The sequence below is a fragment of the Gouania willdenowi genome, chromosome 19, assembly GCF_900634775.1.
Source record: "Gouania willdenowi chromosome 19, fGouWil2.1, whole genome shotgun sequence".
NCBI classification, from domain to species: domain Eukaryota; kingdom Metazoa; phylum Chordata; class Actinopteri; order Blenniiformes; family Gobiesocidae; genus Gouania; species Gouania willdenowi.
The window spans coordinates 21,916,317-21,941,933 of record NC_041062.1 but is presented as its reverse complement, the minus strand read 5'-3'; the positions used below and the strand labels follow the sequence as shown (position 1 = coordinate 21,941,933).

Here is a 25,617-nt window from a genome sequence, read left to right as displayed (position 1 = left end):
TGTATAAATATTTAGTTTTGTGTAGATTGAGTCATTTTCATATTTTTGTTGTCGCTTGCTGTATATTTCTGTAATATATGTTTTTTGGAATCATTTTGTGTGTTTTTGAAGTCTTTTTGGTTCTCTCACACACGCAAAAAAATGTGCCTCTTTCAACACAGGTCGTCAAACACTTCCAGGTGAGGTCTGTCCAATCTAAATAGCGAACGGTCAAACTAACATGAAAATAAACGTTTTGAAACATCATCACCAAATAAGGAACAGTAAAAAAGTATTTTTCCTCAAAAGAGAAGTCCACAAAGAGCTCTTGCATGCACCGGAAGTGAACTGTATCGTGAAATAGATCTAAATGTGCGCCAGCGCCCCCTCACACTCTGAGGTCAAAAGCTGAATAGGTTCCATTTGCCGTGCGGTCCGGAAGTTCAAAATAAAATTAAAATAAACATTTGGAAATTACCAAAATACTCCAAAATAACAGGTGCACACATTTGGGGTATTTGGAGTCCGTTGACAAAGTTTCAGGTCGAACAGGCACCGCGTCGGGGAGATATTTCTCACACACACACATGCACACACACACACCTTGTATTTATAAATGGATGTAAAACGACTTAGTAATGGGTTCACAGACTTTGCTCTCTTTATTTTTGACGTATATTCATTTTAAAAGATTGTGTAATCCAGATAGGGGACGTATTAGCATTATTTCTCCTAATCAGGCTTTTGTTTTGAGTTTTTTTGCGACTGTGCCGTCAAGTGTTGTGAGTTTTGGGTGCAGCTGCCCACGCTGACCTAGATCAGACTCCAAACTGGGAGGAAGGAGAGGACGACACGGTGTTAGTTTGCAGCAGGTCAGACGGGTTGGACCGTCAGCTTCAGCCTACATGTATCTCCTCAGTGGGTTCAGTGGCTCCAGGGCTCGTTGGCTGCAGAAACCTACAGTGTGCGCCAACTGGACGTGGGCTGCTCGGTGACGTCGCCATTACTGTTGTGTTTACTGTATGAGGGAGGAGTCTGTCAGGCTGGCTGTGCTGAGAACAAACGGGACCGGGTGTTGTTGGTGATGTTCTTCACAATAAAAGCACGTGTCTGACATTGTTACATGTTAACGTGCTGTACGCAACAGAACATTAACTCTGGAACCAATACACGGCCACCATCACACTGGCGCTTGATATTTAATGTGACGCATCGTTCATATTTATCGTAATAACGCCGTCGACGTTTGTTTTGAATGTCTCAGCCGGACGCTTTGTTTAGTTAGTGAGAATTTGACGCCGACAGGAAGTGGGATGTGGCCGTGATGGCCGTGCGCGGCTATGTTGTGAAGCTGCGCTACTCCCGGAGCTGTTGCTCGTCAGTCAGACGCAGCGGGGCTCATCGACACTGTCATCATCTGTGTCCGAGCTCCTCCTGGGGCGAACGTCCCGCCTGTACTCGGCGCTTGTGAGGCTCCCGCCCGGACGCACAGGGAAGGAATGTGACGGCAATACTTCGACCTCTGCTCCTGCCAACAGCGTCGCGTCTCCCCGCGGGTTCGTCCCCATGTCCGCCGCTGGTGCCTCTGTGATGGAGCCCTCTCTGGCCATCGGAAGGCTTGACCTGAGCTCTAACTCTACTGCTGTCGGTGTGCTCCCGGACCCGGAGAAACCCGAGGCTCTCCCGGTGCTGCCCCAGGGACAAACTCACCTGAACGGCTGCGTGCCGCTGTCGCACCAGGTGGCGGGACACAAGTACGGAGTGGACAAAGTCGGTACGTGTCACACACGCAACACTACATCACCTGCAGTCACTTCACGATGAGTGATGACACAGCAACCTTTGGGTAACACACCTGTTGCTGATGACAGACACGGGCCACAGACCCATTTCTAGTGATAATTTGTTTTTAATATCTCTTTCGATTTTGTGTACTTTTTTTGCTTAATGTCTCTGCACTCGTTAAACACTTATATTTGTAACATTTTCTAAACGTTTTAGGAAATCAAGCTGCTCCAAACTTGGTGTTCCGAAGAGAACTTTTTAGCTTTTTAATGAAAAAGAGGGGAAAACCACAAAATTGCCACAGATTTCAGTTACACCACATTTTCTTAACGAGCCATCCACATATGACCATGTTTGTTGAGATTAGTGTTTTCTTAAAAACTGACCTATGGTACACCTATTGTGTTTTGATCTTTAGTAATCACTTTAATTGTTTGATTCAGTGGCCAGATCGGAAGTTATTTTGCCAAAACTTCACAATGATAAATAATGGAGCAGTTCAAACCCAAGATAATTCAACGTATCAATTTATGTGTTGATGCTCGAGAGTTTTGGGTTCTCATAGTAAAAAACTTTGTCACTGTTTCATAGTCGATATATTTTGAACATTTAGTTCACTTTTCTTTAATTTGAGACATGTTCAACAAAACATGTTAATTGTTAATAATAATGCGTATACATGAAAATTAAATCTAAATTTGAATGTAAAAGTTGAATATAAATATTGAATATAAATTTAAATGTTAAATCAGTCACCAAGTAAATTGACATACAGCATGCCAGTACTCTCAGTGAATCTCTCTGTTAAATTGTCTGAGGGCAGTTGTCCACACATTCCCTCAGCTGATGTGCCCGTACACCAGTCATTAAAGCTCTTTAGAGATCCCACTATGTCTCACTCTTCCCATCTCCTCACTCAATTCAATTCAAAATCGCTTTATTGGCATGGCAAACAACTTCACATTGTCAAAGCAAGTGTGACATAGAGGTAGCACAATGTACATACAAAAATAATAAATATTAAAGATAACAAAATGTGTCTTGTGCAATAATTTCTAAACATTTAGCTTTAGACTTGGAGACCAGTTTAACATTTACATTTAGATTTAACATTTACCCCTTTTTTTAATTTTTTTGCACATTTTTTACACAATGGTATAGAACATGCTATTTTACATGCATTTCTGTCTCAAATGAAGGAAAGTGAGCTATACAGCATATACGGGATGGGACAATATTTTGATACTATTTTAGTTACAACACAATAAAATAAAAATGCAAACCCAAGGTACAGTAAAGTGTAAATGTTGCACTGCATATCAAAGTAGTTTCAGCTCAGTGCTGAAATGCTGTTGAATGCAAACTTCAGACCTTCCCCCTGGAATTCACGCCAAGCTTGTGTTGCAAGTCAAGCACTTCTAGAAGTTCTTTATATGCATAATGTGAACCCTTTCAATTCTTTTCCTTCCTGTGTTGACTTCTTCCAACAAACTGGAGTACATATAGTATTTCCTTTCATGCTTAAGCTGAAACATTGCAAACCTTACACAGAGACAAATGTATTGAAGCCGCATTCCCTGAGCTCAGAACACCTCCACTTAAAACGTCATTCCAATGCGTAATGCGTATTATGATGATTTTTGGTGCCAAATGTGTTTACTTCCTCCTGAACAGAAACCACCTGCAAGCATTTTTGAAGGTTACTCATAACTGGAATGACTCTTTGTAATGTCATGTAAAACCTGTTGCAGATGTTGAAGAATTTAAAAAATGTATGATGCATAGGTTTTATTTTACAACTGCTGTCAAATGGATGCCTTGATGAAGGGAAGGTTTTTTCTGTTGATACAGAAGCATTGTTAATGTCTTTATATAAAACATAATTCAGTTTGAGTTTTCAATGCATAAGGAGATATAAGAGTATTTGGGCCTAATGCAATAACTACTGGGTAAGTTCCTGCTGTGTTTGTACAAGTGACATTTACCAGGTTTTTTTTATTTTTATTTTTTTTAATTTAATTTTTTAAAATATTTTTTACCTTGTCTAGTGCATATGGTATCAAAAAGTAACATTGTGTGCAGTGCAATTTTTTTTTTTGTGTGTGTGTGACTGCTACGCACATTTTATTCTTACAATTATTTAATTCTGTATGTTGAATCATTATTTAGCTCATATAATAACTATAATAGCTCTTCTAATAAACCTGATGGGTTTTTTTCACTTTTCTTTAGAGATGTTGAACACTTTTGTGGTTTAAGAGTAACAGAAGGTAAAACGATTGCATGGAAACGGATTAATAAATGTTATTTGGCGTCATAACATCCCTGAGCCCTTCTTATTCACTCAAAAAATTTTTTGTAATTTTGCCATATAACGAGAACAAATAAAATATTGGTGTCATTGGTTAAAAAGTACATACGTTTGTCTATGAGTTTAGAACATCATACCACAAAGGTAGTACAGTTTTATTTTTACCACCTGAGGAATATGCCCAGAATACGCTCTGTTCTAACTTTTAAAGACACAGAAACAATCGTTGTGCTTTTATCTCTTCTGCTTTAGTTTACTGTCAGTCTTTTTACCTGCACGGATCACAATTCCATAAGAGGTCCAGAACTCGGCTGCCAGGCTTTTAGCAAGGACCAAGAAATGTGTTATATTACCCCTGTTTTAGCATTTTTACACTGGGTCCCAGTATGTTTTTAAGGATAGATTTTATTGATTACTTTTAAGGCCCTTAATGACCATATACACCAGCTCTCTGTTCTTTGGGCCCGGCTGAAAACTAAAGGAAACAAAGCTTTTCAATTCGGACCCCAAGACTCTGGAATGATCTATTCGAGGAGATCAGGTCTGCTGATTCTGTGACAATATTACCTTTTAAACATACTTTTATTAGAGAGCCTTCGCTGATTTTAAGTAACTTAAGTTTAAACTTATTTTTCTGTTTGTGTTTCTTAAACTGTTTTAATCTCTGGCCAAAACTCTATATCTCATTTTCTAATGTATAACTGCATTTATAAAGCACTTTGTAACATGCTTTATAAATAAAGTGTATTATTATTACTGTTAATATTGGACAACAAAGGGAAGAAAGAGCAAATGTCACAGCCGACCTCAACGCTTCATTCATGTACAAATGTTGCTGAGCAGGCAAATGGGCCGTTTTGGGGCCTTCATACTCAAAGGCTGAGCTTGCATTTAAAATACGGTCACGTTAGCATTATGACTTCATCACCATATCTCTATCTTGTCCAACTGTCTGCAGTTTAGGGCATGAATGCCACGAGGAGAATAGGAGCTTTTTACGTCTTTGGCCGTCATTACTGTCCCACGGTTTTATGTTATCGAAGGTGTTTATGATCAAGGTTTATCATTAAGCTGGACTTTACACTCAAGTGAACTCGATAAAGGTGCAGTGCTTCAATGGACTTTAATGGCTTTGGTTTTGTTGCAGGTATTTTGCAGCATCCAGATGGAACGGTCTTGAAACAGCTTCAACCTCCACCAAGAGGTCCACGGGAGATGCAGTTTTACAGCATGGTAGCACACAAACACACACACACACACACACACACACACACAGGAACCTTCATGACAGGCCGGTTGATGTTGTGACCTCACTGGATATTTCTTTCCTTTGGAGTGTTTTCTGTAAATTCAGTAGACAGTCGTCATTTCTGAAGAAACGAAAAGCCACTTGAGTTGAGGCCTGTGCATTGCCATGAATCTGACGATTCACGATTTGTATCTCGCAATACGAAAAATTCCGATACTAAACAAGTATCTTTTACAAGTACAAAATTCAATTTATTTAAATTTCTTAAACTTTCGAGAACAAGTAAATGGTAATTAATAAGGATGTCCCGATACAACTTTTTCATGTTCGATATGATGCCGATATTGCAACCTTGCGTACTGATATTGATCCGATATCAGCATTATTTAATTTTTTTTTTTACTTTTAATAAAGAATAATTAGTTATTTTGTGGCTTGATCAGGTGATGTTACTCAAACAGAGAACAATAGTCAGCAACAGTAGCTATGAGAAAAACTGACCCATTTATTATTGGTTGCATAATTTTTAACCTTCAACATAATATCTACGGTATTCTACAGTTGAATAAAATAATTTTTTAAAAAAATGAATGGGGGGGGGGGAACAATTATTTGTTTTCAGGCTGATATCGGACCAATATTGATATCGGATCGGGGCACCCCTAGGAATTAACTGTCATTCAAGTACCAACATAAAAAACAAGTGGTATTTTTTTTTAGCAAACTGTCAAATAAAGTTTTCAGAAAAGTTTACCGTTTGATTCTACAACAGATTGTGATTCTGTTAAGTTCTTAAATTTTTGAAAAAAGTAACCACATACATCTATAAAAGTGCTCAGTATGTTTTATGAAAATGAAGTGTACTTAACTTACAAGCTAAAATTCATTGAGGAGTGAGGTAGTTTAACAAGGTCTGATGTGCTTCACTGACACGTGGTGACTGAGTGTTTTCGTGTTATGCATACCGTATGTTGGCGCATTTGAATGTTTTTTTCATTAAAAAAAGATTTAAAAAAATTGATTTGGACATTTTTTCGATCAATACGATTATCACACATTGAAATATCGCGATGTATGGCCGAATAAATTTTTTCGTACGCCCTTATTTGAGGCTATTTCTTTTCTATTTGGGTTGAACTTTAGTGTTCATGGCATGAGTCAATAAAGTAATTGCCATGTGATTGATGGATTAGCATGATTGTGTTTGTAACCAATAGTGTGGAAAGTCGAGTATATGTTGACGTTACATTGGAAGCAATGCAGCTGCGGTTTGAAGAAATTATTAAAAAGTTAAAGGTATGTCCTTTAAAAAAGTAGAGAAGTACAGTTTGTGACCAAGTCATGTGACTTTAAGTCCTTTAATGTCCAGACTAGGTGTGCTGCTATTTTACATATCTGCATCTCACACTGTATTATAACATGTTTCTCCATGTCTGTGTGTGTGTTGTAGGTATATGAACAGGACTGCTGTGATCCTTGTCTGCTAGAACTTCAGAAGCATCTGCCTAAATATTATGGCACCTGGTCCTCTCCTGACTGTCCAAACGGTAAGAAACATTACCGTGCCACTAAATCCTCAACACTTTACAGCAGTACTTGCTTCTCACTACTCGCACTCGACAAAACCCTGAGCTGTATTTATGTAGCCTAAACGTAAAGATGTCAAGAGAGATCAGAGGATTGTGTTTCCAGTGAGAATAGAAGATATGAACAAATGTGGTTATGTGTGTTTCCTGAGGTCAGAGGGTGAGGCCACTTACCAAAATACTGTCAAAACTGAAAACCAAATGAAAGGCGCACACACACACGCGCAAGCACAGACAAGTCAAAATGTACAAATACAGATACACAATCATGCACGCACATGCAGAGACTCAGTGCACGTGTAATCAACCACATCTTGACACAATGTACACACAGAACTACAAAAAGGATAAGAACAAAGAAGCACACACAAAGACACGATGAATGACATGGGATCACACAGAAACAATAACAATGACAACATGAACACAAACACATTAAACAAAAAACGCTTCCACAAAGATCAACAGTGGAGTCATCCACGTTTGATCAACTGGGCCCGGTTCTTCAAAAGGAACCAGCTCGGATTCTGGATAACGGATTGGATCAAATCTTAAAAATGTTTTTTTCAGAAGAAAAAATTGATAATGTAATCAGAGTAGATCAGATAATCCAATCTTGGTTTTGATCTGGATCAAATGTATAGTTTGAGTTTTTCAGAACTTTTTATTAGGATTGGGATCACATCAAATAATCTGGATTAAACTGATCCCATCAGAAGGGTAGATTCAGCCTCGATTTCAGGCCCAAAATGTATTAAAACTTTTAAAGTGTATCAAATAATAGTATATTTGGATCCGGGGACCATTTATTAGGTGCACCGCCTGCTCCCTTCCCGTCCTTATTGCTTCAAACAGCTCCTAAACCACCTGAAACACCGTGTCTAAACTGCCAAAAAAACTTATGCAATTTATCACTGACTCCTAAATACAGAGCCATTAGAACAACACTGCTGAACTTTACTGTCTGTGAATCTTCGTCCGTTTTTCGTGCAGCGCTGCTTTATGAGAACATGAGCAGTTTCACTTGCTCTGAGTCAAAGTGTGTCACAACATCTCATCTTTGTTATAGAACATTTGTGGATAAAGTTGTTTGATGCTGTGGAGGAGACCACCTATTTGTTGTTTAATTATTACGGTCTGGAATTATGTCATCAGGATCATTTAAATTGGGTAAAATTAAAGTCTTAATGTCTTAAAACTTAAAGGTCGGGGAGGCTCCGCCTTTACCCCTCCCCTCTGTGCTCTGTCTCACTCACATGCATGCGCACAGCAACAGCAGCAAACCTCAGCTCATCACTTGTATTGTGTAGAAACTTTGTTGTGTCATTCAGCAGTAAGTAAACAATAAACTTTCCCATCATATATATATATATATATATATGTGTGTATATATGTGTGTGTGTGTGTATATATATATATATATATACATACACATACATATGTGTATATATATATAGATAGATAAAAACTGACCAAAAACTCTGTTTTAACTGTATTTTAACTCTGTCAGCGGTTACGCGCTTTCAGCGTGAGCTTGTGCATGCGAGGTGTCGAGAACGAGCAGGTAGACAGGGAGACGTGATTGGTTAAAAAAAAAGCTTTGTTTTTTTTCCATTGGTCGAAGTTGTTACAGATTTACAGCTGCTACAGTTGACAGATTTTCTTCGTTCCTTTTTCAGAGCACATAAGATCTTAATTTCTGTCAGAAATAAAAGACAATTTCAACCAAAAATCTAAAAAGTGTATCTGGATGAAATCGCCTACCCTAGCTTTAATCAATAAACCTGATGAGATTCAGTAAATCAGATACCTGAGTGGAATTTGAAATTGGGTGACATTAATGCTGTTCTCATACATCTTTATATGACATATAAATAATTCAAAAGGAGCAGTAACAATAATCCATGTCACTACAACGTGTCTCTTACTTTATTTTTGACATACAATTTTGTTTAATTATGAGTTTTTTATTAATTAGTATTTGTTTTGTTTTCTCACAGGAGTTAAAAACAAAAAACACAAAAACGGAATTTAAAAGAAAATAATGTGGAAAACATGGAATTTTGAAAAAAATAAAACAGATTTTATAGGGCCCTAATTATTGTAATATACAACTACACAAAAATCATTATTTTTTGTATGCACTCATTCCATAATACATAGGAAAACTATACCTATTTTTTAATATTTCATTACTATATATTTCATGAGTAATATAGTTGTCTTTGTCACATTTTATTTGGCTTTCATAAATAATTATGCACATTTACAGATAGTGTACATGATATCAGTAGGTGTGGCTTCAGATTTTTACTTGTCCTTTGGTGTACCTTGGGCATAAAAAATTTGGGAACCACTGAGTTAGGCTATAACAGTATAGGCCTACAGCAGAGTAGAAAGAATTTGGCCTCATGAAATAATCCCCAAACAGCTGTCAATACTGACTCCAAATAATATATTTAATTATGTCACTAATTGATGTATATTCATCACAATCAAAAACATTGTAGTTTTGTTTTTCAATATCTTTTTAGTGATGCATGCAATAATAATAACAGGTTGGTCAGGGTCTCCAAAGGATTGAAGCGGTCTTTATCAAACAAAAATGAGCTTTGGTTATCCAGATTTGGCGATCCTGAAAAGTTTCTATCCAGATCAGATTGATCCAATCCGATGTTGCTTTGAAAAAAACAGCTCAAAATTAGGATGGGCTAAGTGATCAGAGATAGAAAAAAACGGATTACCAAATCAGGATCAAGTTTACCATGACCAACCTCCTGCATTCTGCCAGAACCAGAACCAGCAAACAGGACGTGCAACATGGAATGCCATTGTTAGACTATTTCTGAATTGGATTTGGTTTGGATTTCAAAAACCAATGATGCCATTGCTTTATTATCCTGTTTTATCATTGCACGCATCACTAGAAAATAATCTAAAAACAAAACTCCAATATTTTTGATTCTGAAGAATATACATCAATTAGTGACAGAATATTGACAGCTGCTTGGGGGATTATTTTATGAGGCCAAACTATTTCTACTTTGCTGTAGGCCGATACTGTTATAGCCTAACTAATCACTGTAGCCTGACGGATGAACAAATCAAATGTAAACCTTATGAATAAATTGGATTTCTTGTAGGCTATACTGCATGATCCCAAATATACTACTATCTGATACACTTTAAAAGTTACATTGCATTTTGGGCCTGAAATCCAGGCTGAATCCACCCTTCTGATGGGATGAGTTTAGTCCAGATTATTTGGCTCTAAGAGATCCCAATCCTAATAAAAAGTTCTGAAAAACTCAAACTAAAGAATTTTCAGACCCTCTTTGTCCTATTTCAGGGTTGCAGGGGTCTGCCGGTGCCTATCTCCGGCTCACACTGGGTGCTAGGCGGGTGTACACCCTGGACAGGGCGCCAGTCCATTGCAGTGCAACGCACAGACAGACAAAATAACACTCACATTCACTCCTACCGGCAATTTAAAGACTCCAATCAACCTAACAGTCGTGTTTTTGGATTGTGGGAGGAAGCCAGAGTACCTGGAGGAAACCCACACAGCATGGGGAGAACATGCAAACTCCACACAGAAAGGATCCAAGTGCCCAGCCCAGGGCTTGAACCCAGGACCTTCTTGCTGTGAGGTGGTCGTGCTCACCACCAAGTGATCTAATCCGATTACATCATTAATTATTTTTCTTTTCAAAAAACAATTTTCATAGTTTGATCCAATCCGTTATCCAGAATCCAAGCAGATTACTTTAAAAAAAAAAAAAAACTGGCCCCAGGTTTAGTTTGAAAGTAATTGTAAGTTATTAACGTTTTTTTTTTTACTTGCAAAATATTTGTAACATGTATTCTGCTCTTTATTATTTTGATGCTGTGGATGAATTTTAGTGTGGGATTAATTATCTGTGGCTAGAAAGAATCACACAAAACAATGAAGTCAGCCTGAGAGGATTGACTTTTTCAAAGCTTAGACATTCAGCTAGAAATCAACAAAACAATATTAACAGGTTCTCAAAGGCTGAAAAAACAGATGATTTATTTCCAAGGCAAATTGATTTTAAGTGCTGGTGGTTGACAAGCTGCTAATGCTACAAACACACACTGACTAATGACACACACAGAGAAACAAATTACACAACTGATGATTGGATGCTAATGGCCATAGAAATGGAAGGAATATCACCAAAGACTAAGTCATTGTGTTTCTACTTTGCTGAAACAGATCTGTACCTGAAGCTGGAGGATGTGACGCGTCGCTTCAATAAGCCGTGCATCATGGACGTGAAGCTGGGCCAGAGAAGCTACGATCCTCACGCCTCACAAGAGAAACGAGAGCAGCAGGTCAAAAAATACCCCCTGATGGAGGAAATCGGGTTTCTGCTGCTCGGCATGAGGGTGAGTGAGCTGCTCATTGGACGCTAGAAGCAGGGTTGTGGTCAATTATAATTGTAATCGGTAATTTATAATTAATTACAATAATGGCATAATTGTAATTGGAAAATCTGTTGCCATTGTAATCATAATTGAATTGTAATGTAATTCACATTGTAATCGTAATTAGCATGAACATTTGCTTTAAAAAATTGTCTATTATTTGATTAAAAATAAAAAATGGGAAACCATGTTACAGTTCTGACTTACTCATACGTAGTTAATTATTAACATATGTTTTATATCAAGTTTTTCGACGAAGGGTCAGAAGGGTTTAGTGGGTTTGAGAATAAATTGTATTTAATTAGGGACGATAAAATTTTACAGAGTAACAATTCTGTGATTATCGCTGATGTTTTGTACAGAATTTATAGCTATTGCTAAAAAATCCAACTCTTGTATAGTTGGGCTTTTACATCAGATATTAGAATTAGGGATGTCCCAATACAAGTTTTTAACTTGCAATACGATACCGATATTGCAGCCTTGACTTTTGGCCAATACCGATATCGATCCGATACATTATCAGCACAAATCATACAAACTTTTATTACTTATTTTGTAGTGTGGAATGTTAGAAAAGGCTTGATCAAGTTACTCAAACAGAGAACAATAGTCAGCAACAGTAGGTATGAGAAAAACTGACCCATTTATTATTAACCAATTGGTTATCTATAACAAAATATCTACAGTATTCTACAATTGAATGAATATAATATACTGTATATCGGAGATTTTAGATACAGTCCGATAAAATCCGATATTTGTTTTCTGGCTGGTAACGGACCAATATCCGATATCAATATCGGATCAGGACACCCCAAATTATAATCAATGCACTAAAATGTAAAGATGCTAAAATGACACCATAAAAAGCACATTCAGTAATCACAACAGGCCTGTAAATTTACCACTTTTGAAATGTACTTGGTGTTTATCAAATTTAAGGTTTGGGTCTTAATTTATCTCTACAAACTTAATGTCATAGACCTCCTGTATTTTGTTATTTTCTAAAATGATTTCAAATGTTCCTGATACACTTTATTTTCTGGTTAAGAAATACATAAATTGTTTTAGGTTTTTTTTGCAGCCAACAACATCATCAGCATATCATTAACACTGCAGTTGCTCGACCTTAATCTTTGTCTACTGTACCTGTTCGATCCCATCATGTTCATCAGGGTTGCCAGTTATTTTAAGTAGTTGTGAAATGCTCAGGTTGGATAGTGAGGCACTGTTTACATGACAACGTTTTGATTGCCATTTTTGTTTCCAAAAAATTCCGCATTCACACGGCAACGTTTTCAAAACTATCTCTGTTTTACATGAGACCACGGAAAGCATTAAAAAACAGTGTAGTATACATGCCAGACCAATAGATGTCGGTATAATTTTTCAATAAAAATAAACACATGCACAGATACGCATCCTCTGAACACAAGTAAGAGCAGAGCTTTAATCAGACCTATAAAGTTAGACCCGACCCGGCCCAAGGCTGACAGAATACGGCTCGAACCCGAATAAAGCTGATTTCTCTTTAAGTCTGAATCTATTGCTGCCAGACATTATTGAAATCCATGCGTGGCACGCACACATAGGGGAGTTTTTTCAATGACTTTGCTTTATTTCATAGCCGCTTGTTCTGCATACAACTGTAAACATGACATTCAGCTTCATGTATCCTACACACTACGTAGCGGTTTACTGCTGCAACACACACAGTTGAGGGAGCTGCTCTCTACATATGTGACCCACACAGCAACACGAGTCCAGAACGAGTCATTCATGCATTTTTTTATATTATTTATTCATGTACCAGAGGACAGCCTTCATTCACCTCCTCAGCAAATATTTGTGTGTCATCTTTCGCTGATTGAAACACATCACCTGACCGTTCATTCACAATGCAATGACTGAGCCAAGTCCAACCAGAGTCTGTGTTAAAAAGATAGAAATTAAGCCCGACCCCGGGTTTGGTCAAATAGCTCTAAGTAGGAGTGCAGCACTGTGATTGTCTTCAGAATCTGGTGCAGGCATGAAATACGTCTCCGCTGATCCAAATGACGGTGAAGTAAATCAACACTTTGTTGGAGTTAAATTCCAAGGAGTGATGCACACGAATAGTGTGCACCTCTGAGCTCTGCAGCCTCAGTCTGCATGCTTATGACACAAAGTATAGTTTCCCTGTTTCCACAGAGACGGAGGGGGTAGCGTTTCAAAAACTTTCATTCTGGAGCCCGTTTTTAAAAAGTTCTGTTTTCAAGCACCAGAACACAGTTGCCGTGTAAATGGACCACCAAAATGCAACAAAACTTTTGTGATTTCACTAGAAAATGTTCTCATGTAAACAGGGCCTGAATGTACCCTGTAGTGAATGTTTACACTCCCACAAGTGGTATTGGAGTTGTTCAGAACTGTTGTTTAGGCAGTACCAGTAGTTTACATATGTAAAGGTCTGCTGTGTTGACCCACGTTAATCAGGGTTGGCTGTTACATTCTATAGATGTGAGTTGCTCTGGTGCCATGGTGCATAACAACTTTTATTTATCTATATGATTCTCTTGGGGATCATTTCGTCATTTTTAAAATTGAAATCAAGGGGTATACTCAAAGGCTCAGACACCCACACCAAAAATATTTTCCTGGATAAGAAAGCCTAACAAGGTGACCAAGTGATGATGCACAAATTGCATTATAACATTTTTAGTGTATTTTACAGCTGATTTAAGACATGGGTCAAAACTGACCTGTTGCATTACAGATGCTAACACAAGAGGAAGGTTAAGGTTAAGTTCTTTTGCGTTATTCATTTCAGACTCAGTGTTTGTCATTAATTGTAAATTAACTATTGAGTTACTGGGTTTGGATGGCTGGGAATGGAATTGGATAAAACATCTTTTAAAATCTGATTACTAAAACCACCATCTACATAGTAGTAGACAAATTCCTGATTTAATCTGTGATGGATGACTCTGTGGAGCCTTTTTTACAGCAGTTAGGGCAAAAGCATGCACACTTGTAGCTGGAGTTTCGATGGCTGTGGCAAAACTCCCCCTTTTCTGTTTTGCATTAAAGAGCTTTTATTTGCTTTGCAATGATCTGACAGACTCAGACAAACAGCCTGATTGGTTGTCCAACTGGTGGAAATGGGTGGAAACTGTTTCAATATTAGGAGGTATTTAATTTCATTTAAATCCACCTCCCTGTGTTTATTTTGTAGGTGTACAAAGTGGGCAGTGACACCTTTGACTCTTATGACCAGCACTATGGGCGGAGCCTGACTAAGGACACCATCAGAGATGGTAGGTGAACCTGTTCTTCCTCTTTACAGATCAAAACAGCCCCAAGTCACGCATGATATCACATTATGTTTCTTCCTCTTATATTTAATGCACAAATTCACATTGGTTGGTCCAAGTAGACCAGAGACGGGCAACTTTTATCACAGCTTGGGCCACAAAAATGGGATTGTCTCTGAACTGAGGGACATTATCAACAGCATTTAATATAATATAATGATGATCTGAGCATTAACACAGGAAAGAACAAAGAGTTTTTGTTGTGGGTATTTTTAGTTTTTTTGTTGATTTTCCTCTCATTTTTTTGTTGTAGTTTTCTGTATTTTTCTGTTTATTTAGTATGTTGTAGTCATTTTGGAAACTTCTGGGGTTCTTTTTTGCATTTCTCTGAAATTCTGTATGTTTACTTTAAAGGTCCAGTATTATTATATTTTTCACCCATCTCCATTTGTTCTAAGAACCCCAACAACATCGTATTTTGAGGTTTATTTTCAAAAACCCACCTGTTTTCCAGAGTTTTAACCCTCTGAAAAGTGACTTTCTGAGCAGTTCTAAAAACTGGCTGTTTTGGGACCTACTTATGCATATTCATGAGTAGGCGTGTCTGTAGACATTGACTCCTCACAACAGCTGATCAGCTGATAGCGATTTTCTTTTGCTATCCACACACTGGTTATTGTTTTCAGCCAAAAAGCTTTGCATTACATTAAAAACATGACTATTTAAGCGGCTGTTGTGATTGTGAGTTTGACAAACACTGTTTCAGGGTGTGTGTGTGGCAGCAGAAATCAGCTAAGTCAGCTGGAGCTGCTACTTCACTTTCCTATCATCCTCTCCTCCACTGATTACAGGAATAGTCAATTATGTTTCTAATATTTTTATGAGGAAGCAGAACAGGATCAGCATAAACATAAACTCGTACAATGCAGCACTTCCTAAATTTCCCAAGTTTGAGTAGAACCAAAAGCAAGCAAAAAACAAGATGCATAAACAGAACAACAAAGGTAGTATGTAATTACAATGAAGCCCAAGGATAAGTCACACAAAAACAAACAAACAAACTAACTCACCCACCCTCCCTACCCAGGGGTATGTTGCCCAGCAGCAGTCCATATCAAGACAGTATACATAATAAGCAGCTTATTGTCCTTCTAAGAAGGATCATTGGTAGGAATAGTCCATTCAAGGTGATAGTCCTCTATTTTGTACAACCACTGAGTCGCATTGGGTCACAAACATGTCGGATCTCAAAGGCGAAACGAGGCGGTATAACGGGTACTAAAAATTAAACTTATGGCTACTCCGTGGCCGCCCACTGCTCCTCAAGGTGGGGTTAAATGCAGAGAACACATTTTGTGTATGTCGCTTTAAATACATATTGGGCGACCGTGGCTCAGGTGGTAGTGGGTCGTCTTCTAATCGAGAGGTTGGGGGTTCGATCCCAGTACCTGACTATGTGTCGAAGTGTCCTTGGGCAAGACACTGAACCCTAAGTTGCTCCCAGTGGTCGACTAGCGCCTTGCATGGCAGTCCTGTCCCACTGGTGTGTGAATGTGAGAGTGATTGGGTGAATGAGCTGATATGTAAAGCGCTTTGAGACTGCTTCAGTGTGGTGATAAAGTGCTATATAAAATCAAGTCCATTTATCATTTATTTATATATGACAAAGTATATTATATTCTATATTAAACCGCATTGTTTGTTTTAGCTGTGTGGTAGTTTGAAAGGGAGGAGCTCACATTCTTATAGGGTAGGAGGAGCCAGGATATTCAGAAGGAGGAGTTTTTGCTACGTGATGTGAAGTTGTGAGAAAAATTCAATTTGCCCGTTTGGAGCTGACATTTACAAAATTTGGAACAACAAGGAAGGGAGAAAACAGGACTTTTTAACTCTGGCCCTCTGAATGAGGCAAAAGAGATATACTGTATATCACTGTAGCAAAACCATTAAAGAGATTTTTTCATAATACTGCCCCTTTAAAGAGCTTAGGGCTGGATTTGTGAAAAAATAAAAATTATTTTTAGTCTTTTAATGCTAACGGTTGATGAAACGCTCAAAACCAAAGAGAATCAGCCCACACACATTTCTCCTTATTGCCTTAAACAGATTGTGTGATACATTTTGTACTGCTGTTCTGGGAACAAATTTCCCGGTCAGTTCAGCAGACGCGAAGTCAAATGACGCTGACGGTGAAGTCAAATGCGCATTCTCGACGACTTGGAGAGGCGGCCCAATACCAGAAATAAAATAGAATTAGAAAGATGGCTTGGAAACTGAAAGAAGGCAAGCACAGTGGACTAAACTACTGTTTGGTTCCACAGATGCACGCAGAGGTAAACAGCCACATGAACGGCAAGTAAATAAATAACTGTGTCGCAGATGGAGTGCGGATTGGGCCGCATTTTTTCATCCGAGTTCGACCCAACAGTGAAAACCTCATTTTTCTCTCAAAGAAATGACATATATATACATTTGTTCTAGTGGTATGCACCAATTTTATTAACAAACAACTGTTAATGTCAACATCACATCAGCACACGGGTAACAAGCAAAAGTGAAACAAGTAGGGGTGAAGTGCACACAAGAGACCCATCGAATCGATTTACATAATCCATGTTATTGTGCAGTAAAAGGAATATTTCAACAGTGTATTCCTTTATAATTGGCCTCTGCTCCATCTTCCCTGCATTGTGCATCTTGCTCTCACTGTTACAGTTAAAGCTGCATTCTTCAGGGCTACAGCAGCTGTGCCTTTGCTGCTTTAAGAGGCAGCACAAGAACAAGAGCCACATGCAGCCCCCGCCATTTGCTAATGTTAGGTCTAGATAGTAATTGGAACTGCGGCAGAGCGACCAACACCATAGCATTGAAATTCATTTTGTTTTGTAATTTTTTTCACCATATTTTTATTTTTTATTTTTTTTATTATGACTATTAAAAAAAAAATACATTTGAACCAAAACTATCAAAACATATCAAAAAAAAAAAAAAAAAAAAAAAAACATTGTTTCGTCACATGGGACAAAATCCAATAAGAACTCATGTGATCATGTGGTCGTACGTGTTGATCACATCAAATCTGTGGGTTTTGTTGATGAATGAATTTAATTTTTAAAAATATGCCTAAACAGTTAACTTGTACATTTTAGTCAATTATATCTTTACAGCTTTAGTTGACTAAAGTTTCATTTAGTTGATTAAAACTAGGCTCTAACTGAATGAGTTCTGATGAGTACATTTTTACTAAAAGTAATTTGCACTTTTGTTTAAGGACTTTGACTAAAACTAAATCCCAATTAACACAGAGTCTTAGCCATGTTCCTCTGGCTGTAGTACAAAGTAGCAAGTGTTTGTGATGTTTAGGGTGGATGAAACTGGGATCCAGTTCTGCAGATGGACTGGCAGAGGTTTCTTATGTGCTCTTTTTTCACTAAAGGTATAAACCCTGTTATTCCCGGGAAACTTATTGTCTCGTGTCTTGTTTTTGGTGCCAAACCTTTAGTCTCCACATCATGGCAGACCTGAGACTGACCCAGGTACCGCTAGATCACTGCTGCTAATCTCAATTCGCATTGGACCATGTGTTGGTGCCTACTGCTGCTAAATACCATCATCTTTTCCTTAGTTAACTTTGTCATGTTCTCTTCAAATTTGTGTAAAATACAAGCATATTTGATGTGCACTGCTGCCATCTAGTGGCAGGCTGTCCACTTTATTCTTTAGATTATAGCAGTGGTTCTCAACCTTTTCAGCCCACAACCCCTAAAATAAAGGAGAGACCGGGGAAGGTGGTTGAACACAGACATTAACATTGAAGAACAGTCATGTGGAGACAGGGCCATCGATAAGGGGGAGTAAAAGGAAGAGATTTTTGTGGCCTATCCATAAAGTCAGCAAAATGATGGTCCATTGTTCTATATTATTATTTGCGTCATAGTATATAGTTATCTTAAAGATGTAAATCATTGTTTTAATCAGAAATAAAATGGGTTAAGTGACCAAAGGTGGTGAAATGGGATTTTAAAGAAAATAAATTGGTTAAAGTTGAAAATTAGAATGACCAAGAACAGAGAAAAAGTGGTAAAAATGGTTGTCAATATTGGTTTAAAAGTGGCAGAAATGGGGGGGAGGCTGGTTGGTAGTGTAATTTAAAAAGTAGGAAGAATGAGTTTAAGCTTGCAAATAATTTGCATTATTAATTGTGAATTTGGTAAATTGGCAAAAATAAGCATGAATTATGGCGAAAAGAGGTTAAAAGTGACAATAATTGGTCAACATATGCAACATTAGGTGAGAAAAGTTGTGGAAAGGGTTTATAAGTGCTGAAAATATCTTGGAAGTAGAAAAAAGTGCAGAAAAAGCATTGAAATTTGATAGAGAAGTAGCAGAAATGGGAGTAATGTAGCAAAAATCCATTAAAAGGAGCAAAAAAATGGCAAGAACATGTGATGAAAATAGGTTAAAATTTGGTAAATTGGGTGTAGTTGCAGAAAAGGGTAACAATAAGCAAAAATGGGTTCAATTTGTTCAGAAAATATTCTTAGTTTCTTTTCCAGAAATTGGCGACCCCTACCCAGTGTCTTACAACCCCAAATGGGATCGTGACCACAAGGTTGAGAACCCCTGGATTATAGTGTATTTTTAATTAACACTGTGGCGCACTGAGAGAATGTGGCTGAAGAACTGACTGCCAAAAGTTGATCTTTTCTGTTTTTAATGATGTAATGTGACACCTAAAGCTTCTCAGACTAGTGTTGTGTTCAAGGCCACACTATCTGAGACCAAGACTTGCCCGAGACCAAGACCATAAACATTTTTTCTTTAATTTAAAAAACTATATAAAATTATGACAAGGTTCGACAGTTAAATAACATTCTCTCTTTAATTTTAGTTTATTTTAAATACATTTGATGGAGAAAAAAGGTGCCTGCAAAAAATTAACTAAAATATTAAAACTGCTACTGATAAATTCACAATTATTCTGCGTATTTGAAAACATGATTTTTATGTCAGCTGAATGTACAGCAAGTGTTTAAAAGTATTTCTGCCAACTTATTCAGAAATATTATTAATATTCTGGATACAGTGGAAACAGAAACTATAAAAAATTGTTATATTGTGAACCTATTTATATTGTAGGGAAGATAGTATATGCAAATATGTAATTTGAGTCTAAAGCCACAAAAAACACCACTTTAAAAAGAAAATAGACTAATCCTCTTTACAGTTATGAGTCCAGGCGATGACGTGTTGGTGACGATGTAATCCAAAATGGCGGCGGCCGGAACTACAGCCGACCCTATTTAATAAAAGCCTTAAAAGACATGGATATAATGAAAAGAGTGGATGGACAGAGGCATAAACATGCAGACTTTCACACGGACACACACGGACTGATTAAACGCACACGGACCTCGGAAAACGGAACAGGTTTCATTGACGGCAGGCACTAGGACCCAGAGGCGGAGAAAATGCGTCCCCGTAGTTTATCATTTTACCAGTTGTTAGAGCTACTGTCTTTACCAGGGAGATAATATTTATTCTTGGTGTTGTTTCCCAGAGTTTTACTGGGAGTTTTATTTTTTTTTAAAAACTTAAACCGTAGCCACCCACACACACACACACACACACACACACACACACACACACACACACACACACTAAGGAAGGTTGACTGAATAAAGGATTGTTTTATCTCAGACTCTTCATAACTTCAACATCTAAGGTTCCACTGACGTTCCTTTATGTAAATAAAATAGCATTGGTATCTTCAGGCAGTGAGTAGAAAGCAACAGTAGGATAGTGTTGTATAGAAATCACACTTTCTGCTTCAAACACAAAGTACAGTCGATGACTGCATCAAACCTCATCCATAAAATCGTTAGCGCTTCTAAAAAGCCGCCACAGTCAGAATTTTTGTCTGTTGGATATTTGGAGGTAAAACTTGGCTTTAGTTCACCTCCTTTTCTCTTCTCTCCCTCAGGTTTGGTCAAATTCTTTAAAAATGGTGTGAGCCTGAGAAAAGATGCTGTGTCAGCAAGTATTCGCAAAGTACAGCGGATCCTGCAGTGGTTTGAGTCACAGCAGCGGCTAGCTTTCTTTGCTAGCTCCCTCCTTTTTGTCTACGAGGGTCTCCCCTCCTCCTTCTCCTCCTCTTCGTCCTTCCCGTGTTCGGCTGTCATTGTGACCAAAACATCATCTGTGAGCGATGATGGGAAAACAAAGCCAGAGAGAGCAGGAGAAAGCCTCGCAGAGTACAACAACAACCACATTGAGGTGGCGGAGGCCTGGGACCACAGCCTGTCCACCGTTTGTGACCTACACCATGTAATGAGCCATGGCAAGTGTGGAGATGATTGTGTGGAGGTCTCAGCCAGCTCAGTGTGTGAAAAAAACATCTCAGAACTGTGTGAAGACAACTCCTCCTGGAAGCAGCCTGGAGAGCCGCTCCACACGCCCAACGCAAATGGAAACAAGTCCATGTTGGAAGGCCATAAGGAGGAGGAGGTGGAGCTAAAGGAGGGTGGAGGACACGCAGCAGCAGAATCACAAGTGGAAGTCAGGATGATTGATTTTGCTCATGTTTTCCCAAGCCAGAGCCGAGACGAAGGCTACATCTACGGCTTGAAGCACCTGCTCACTGTGCTGGAGCAGATTCTGTGTGACGCTGCATAAACACCTTCATCATCATCATCTCACCTCTGTACCAAGCTGTACACGGATGTCTGACGAGCCAATCAGGAGTCTGACACGTGGCGTGCTGGTTGTCAAGGAAACGTGAACATCAGACCTTCTCGGTCATGTTCAATCCTAACCATTCCATTTGATTTTCAGAGGATCGTGGTAACCACGGTAACCTTGCTTATATTCTCAAACTTTCCTTCATTTCTTCCGTCATTTGGTTTGTTTTTTTAAGCAAGTCTGAACTGGATCGTCTGATGTTTACAGTGCGGTACTTAATGAGAAGGACCTGTAGACCAATAACTCAGGTATTTACTGCAAACACACGTTACTAATACTACTGTTAACCTCTCAGCAACATAATAGTTGTCCAGTGGTAAAGGATGGTTGTTGTTTTTTGTTGGTTTTTCTCCTCCATGTTAAACACTCGATGGTGTTGAGTTTGGAGACTTGCAGTAAGTGTGATGTCACTTCCTGTTGTCGCGTGTTGTGATCCAGTCCCTCCCCAGCAGGTAAATGTTGCTCATGTCATACCTTGTGCTGCCTTGTCTGATCCTCTATCAGAGAATAGTGCTGCTCATGCTAAGCTAATCCCTGGTGCCAGTGTGTGCGACTGTGACCATGTTTACTTAAACCACTGCTTCTCATGTCTCACACATGTCATTTTTGATTTCGTTTTTTTCGGCCAAAATAGACATTTTACTGTATGTTTTAGCTGATTTTTTTTTTTTAGCCCTTTGGATTTTAGTCGAGTTTACTAACCAGATGTTTCACATGCAATTTGATTGACACATTAATGAAGGCGGGACCACTGCTTCATGACACATAAGCAGATTTTACAAAGACTAAAAAATGTAGATCTCAAGCTTTTTGATGATCTGGACAACAGATCAGAAATGTAGAGTTGAGTGCAGAATGGACTCTTTTACTGACCTACTGGGTCAGTAAATAGAAGCCAGACTGAGCTGGCTTCTATTGGGGATTTTAACTGGATGAACTCACTACACCATCACTGGTGCTTCTATGCTAACCTCTGTAGATAAACTACAGCAGGATTCTCTGTCGCTTATTTTAACATCCAAACAGGCTTTTGGTGTCATAACATGTTCTGAGCATGTGCAGCAGACCGTGCACCTTGTCCCAGTGTAACTTGCAAACTCCTCTCTACTGATCCAGTCTGTGCTAAAAGCCTTTAGGTGACATTTAATCTAACCTGTTTGAACTCCTTTGGTTTGTGTCTAAACTACGAGAGGGAAAGTTGTATTTTTTTAACCTGGACTCGTTTTAATGAACTGGATTATTAATCTTATGTTTTAAGAATGTTTACAGGAACTAATCCACAGATTTTTCTCATGACTGCCTTTCCCTTGTGTGTGTCATTTGAATATTGATTCTATCGGCAGCTTTATGAATTTCTTAAACTGCTTTCTAGCCTGCCGTGTCTTGTCTCAATAAAACCATATCGGGCATTTGATTCTCGGGCATTGTTGAGGGTTGATGGAACACAGGCAGTGTCGTATGAATCCAGACAAAATGCAATGATATACAAAGCATGAAAAGTTAATTTTTAACTGTAAATGGGACAAATGAGTGCAAATGTAAAAACAGAAATATATCGTTTGTAAAATATACAGCTTTGCATTCCAAAAAAGCTCAGAAGTGGAAGAAGATTTCTCTGTTCAAACATTTGATTCCTTGTCTGTGGTTAGTAATAAAAAAGCTTTAACTCTACATTTGTGGTGCTCTTCATTTTTTTTTTTTTAGCTTTTCAAAAAAAAAAAAAGGCTTCCAGCAAAGCAAATGCTCCTTCACCACAGAATCACATCTTATATGTAGATTTTCATTGAAGGTGTTGGAACAGCAACTTAAAAAACATGTACGAGGTGACCACAAAGAACTGATGCTGTTTTAGAGCTAAATCATTGTCATACAAAATGTTGATGGTCGAGATCAGACATGGCCAACTAATGGACCCCAAAATAACTACACAAAAATATATATATATTTTTGTATACTTTATTATCTCACAATGGAGAAATTCACTAACCATTCCTTGGGGAACAGTTGGCAGCCATTTTGCAGCACCTGGGGAGCAAAATAAATCCAGACATACAAAATTACACAAAACCGCAATAAAAAATACATTAAATGACTCCAAAACTAGAGATGAGCTATATTATCTGCCGATATTTCCAAACATATTGAAAAACTGATATTTTGCTCTGTGAGATGACATAAAAGCGAAGTATTCCTTTTTTCCTTGATGTTTATTTGTGGAATACATCCAGTGAGCAAGGCAATAAAAGTGGGCGTATACAGTTATTTCCATGGAGAGAAAAATATTATGATACCTCAAATTAGGTGTAGGGTGTATTATGTGCATAATTTTTGTATCTGCTATTACCAGAAATATTGTGTTGGAAAATATTGGCAAAAAGCTAATATCAAACATCCCTATCCAAAACAAATACATGCACAAAATGATGACAAAAACCCTATTCAGTCATGTGATTATTATTCAAAATATTGACAATGTGTCTTTTTGATCAGACAATTACGTTCCTGTGATAAGTCACTCATGTCTGCTCTAGATTAATTTTCACTGCAATTCTTTGTATTTGTAAGGGAGAGTAGGCTCCCTTCAGCAGCAACCGGGCCTACCATCAACGTGGGAGGAGGGTCCAAATAAATCAAATCAAATTAAAGTGACACACTCACGACTATGTGGGAGGGGGGGAAATGCCCAAACACCTACACCAGGACTGCACCGCACACGAAGAAACCACCACCTCAGACCCACCACCACCGATGGCTGAAACTGTAACTCAATCCCTTTTATTCTCCCACCCCGTTAATAGGCCAGATTAACTTGCTCGCAGCAATACTGCTACATTCCCTTTTCTCTGATCGTCGCCCCGACGAAGCACCAATAGAAGATGAATGAGCCTAATTCCATGGTCGAAAGAAAACAGACATAGCAATTGATTGTGAGGAAACGGTCTCGCGGGGGTCCCCTCCCTAACAGTCCAGGGAAGGTGATGGAGGTTTGAATGCTGGCCAGCTGTGGAGCGTGTTGTTTGCCGCCTAGTCAAGCCACTACTCCCCAGAGGGGAGCATGCTCTAGCGGCGGGATGAGATGCCAGTGTCGTGACTGGGACGCAACAGAAAATCGACTGGAAGCCTTGCCTCACGGCCAAACATGAGGAAGAAAGGAGATTCCCTAGTCGATTGGTGGGGAGTAGTGTTGTAAGCATACAACACTTGTGGTAGACAGGAGTGCCAATCCCGCTTACGGGATGTTGGCAAAGTACGTAACAGATCGTGAAGTGTGCGGTTAAACCGCTCGCACTGGCCATTCCCAGCGGGGTGATAAGGGGTTGTCCGGGACTTTTCGATCCCATATAGTTTGCAGAGCTGCTTAATGAGTGTACTCTCAAAGTTCCTACCCTGGTCCGAATGAATCCGGACCAGAGCGCCAAACTTAGAAAACCACTCCACTGACAACACCTGGGCTACTGTAGAAGCAGTTTGGTCTTGGGTCGGAAAGGCCAGGGTGTACTTGCTGAACACATCTGTCACCGCAAGGACATTCTCCAGTGCGCTATGAGATGGCTCGAGCAAGGTGAAATCTATGGCCAAAATTTCATTCGGCTCTGAAGCCAACAAATGGCCCAGGAAACTCCTAGCTGATGGCCCGGCATCCTTTGCGACCTGACATCGTTCACAGGTTTGACACCAGTGCCTCACATCCGAAGCCATCCCCGGCCAGTAACACAGCTGCCTCAGCAAGTCCAAGGTCCTATCTACACCTTGATGGCCTTGATTTTGGCGGACCTCAGTAAGGACCTGTGCTTTCAAGGCAACAGGCAGGAGCACCTGACGAACTGGCTCCCCACCATCGGAACGCGAAACCTGCCGATAAGCCACCCCAGCCTCCTCAACCAATCGACCCCATTGTCTGAGAAGTGCCAGAGCGAGCCGGGACAGCTGGCTACGGTCATCGCGGTTTGGGTACCGTTTCTCACGCCAGAATGCCAACACATTACCGAGCACTGGGTCAGCCTGCTGAAGGGCTGAGAGGTCAGTGGGTAGTTGCTGGGGAAATACCTGTACAGCGGCTTGCTGTGCTTCAAACCCTCGGGTTTGCAAAGCTTGCCTCAAGGGTGGTGGAAGGCCGGTACCGGCAACCATTGCATCCAAGTCTATGGCCACTGGTGGGTGCAGACGGGACAAAGCATCCGCATTCGAGTTGTTTTTACCTGGACGGTAGCGGATCTCAAA

General features: G+C 39.1%; 1 protein-coding gene across 1 annotated transcript; it reads left to right on the top strand.

Moving 5' to 3' along the window:
• Positions 1–1,073: 1,073 nt before the first annotated feature.
• Positions 1,074–23,067, top strand: ipmkb (inositol polyphosphate multikinase b). The gene is made up of 6 exons (XM_028476194.1): positions 1,074–1,753; positions 5,223–5,308; positions 6,775–6,871; positions 11,148–11,320; positions 14,577–14,658; positions 20,639–23,067. Exons 1-6 carry the CDS (start codon positions 1,546–1,548, stop codon positions 21,328–21,330), a joined length of 1,338 nt encoding a protein of 445 aa, XP_028331995.1. The 5' UTR covers positions 1,074–1,545; the 3' UTR covers positions 21,331–23,067.
• The last annotated feature ends 2,550 nt before the right edge of the window (positions 23,068–25,617 follow it).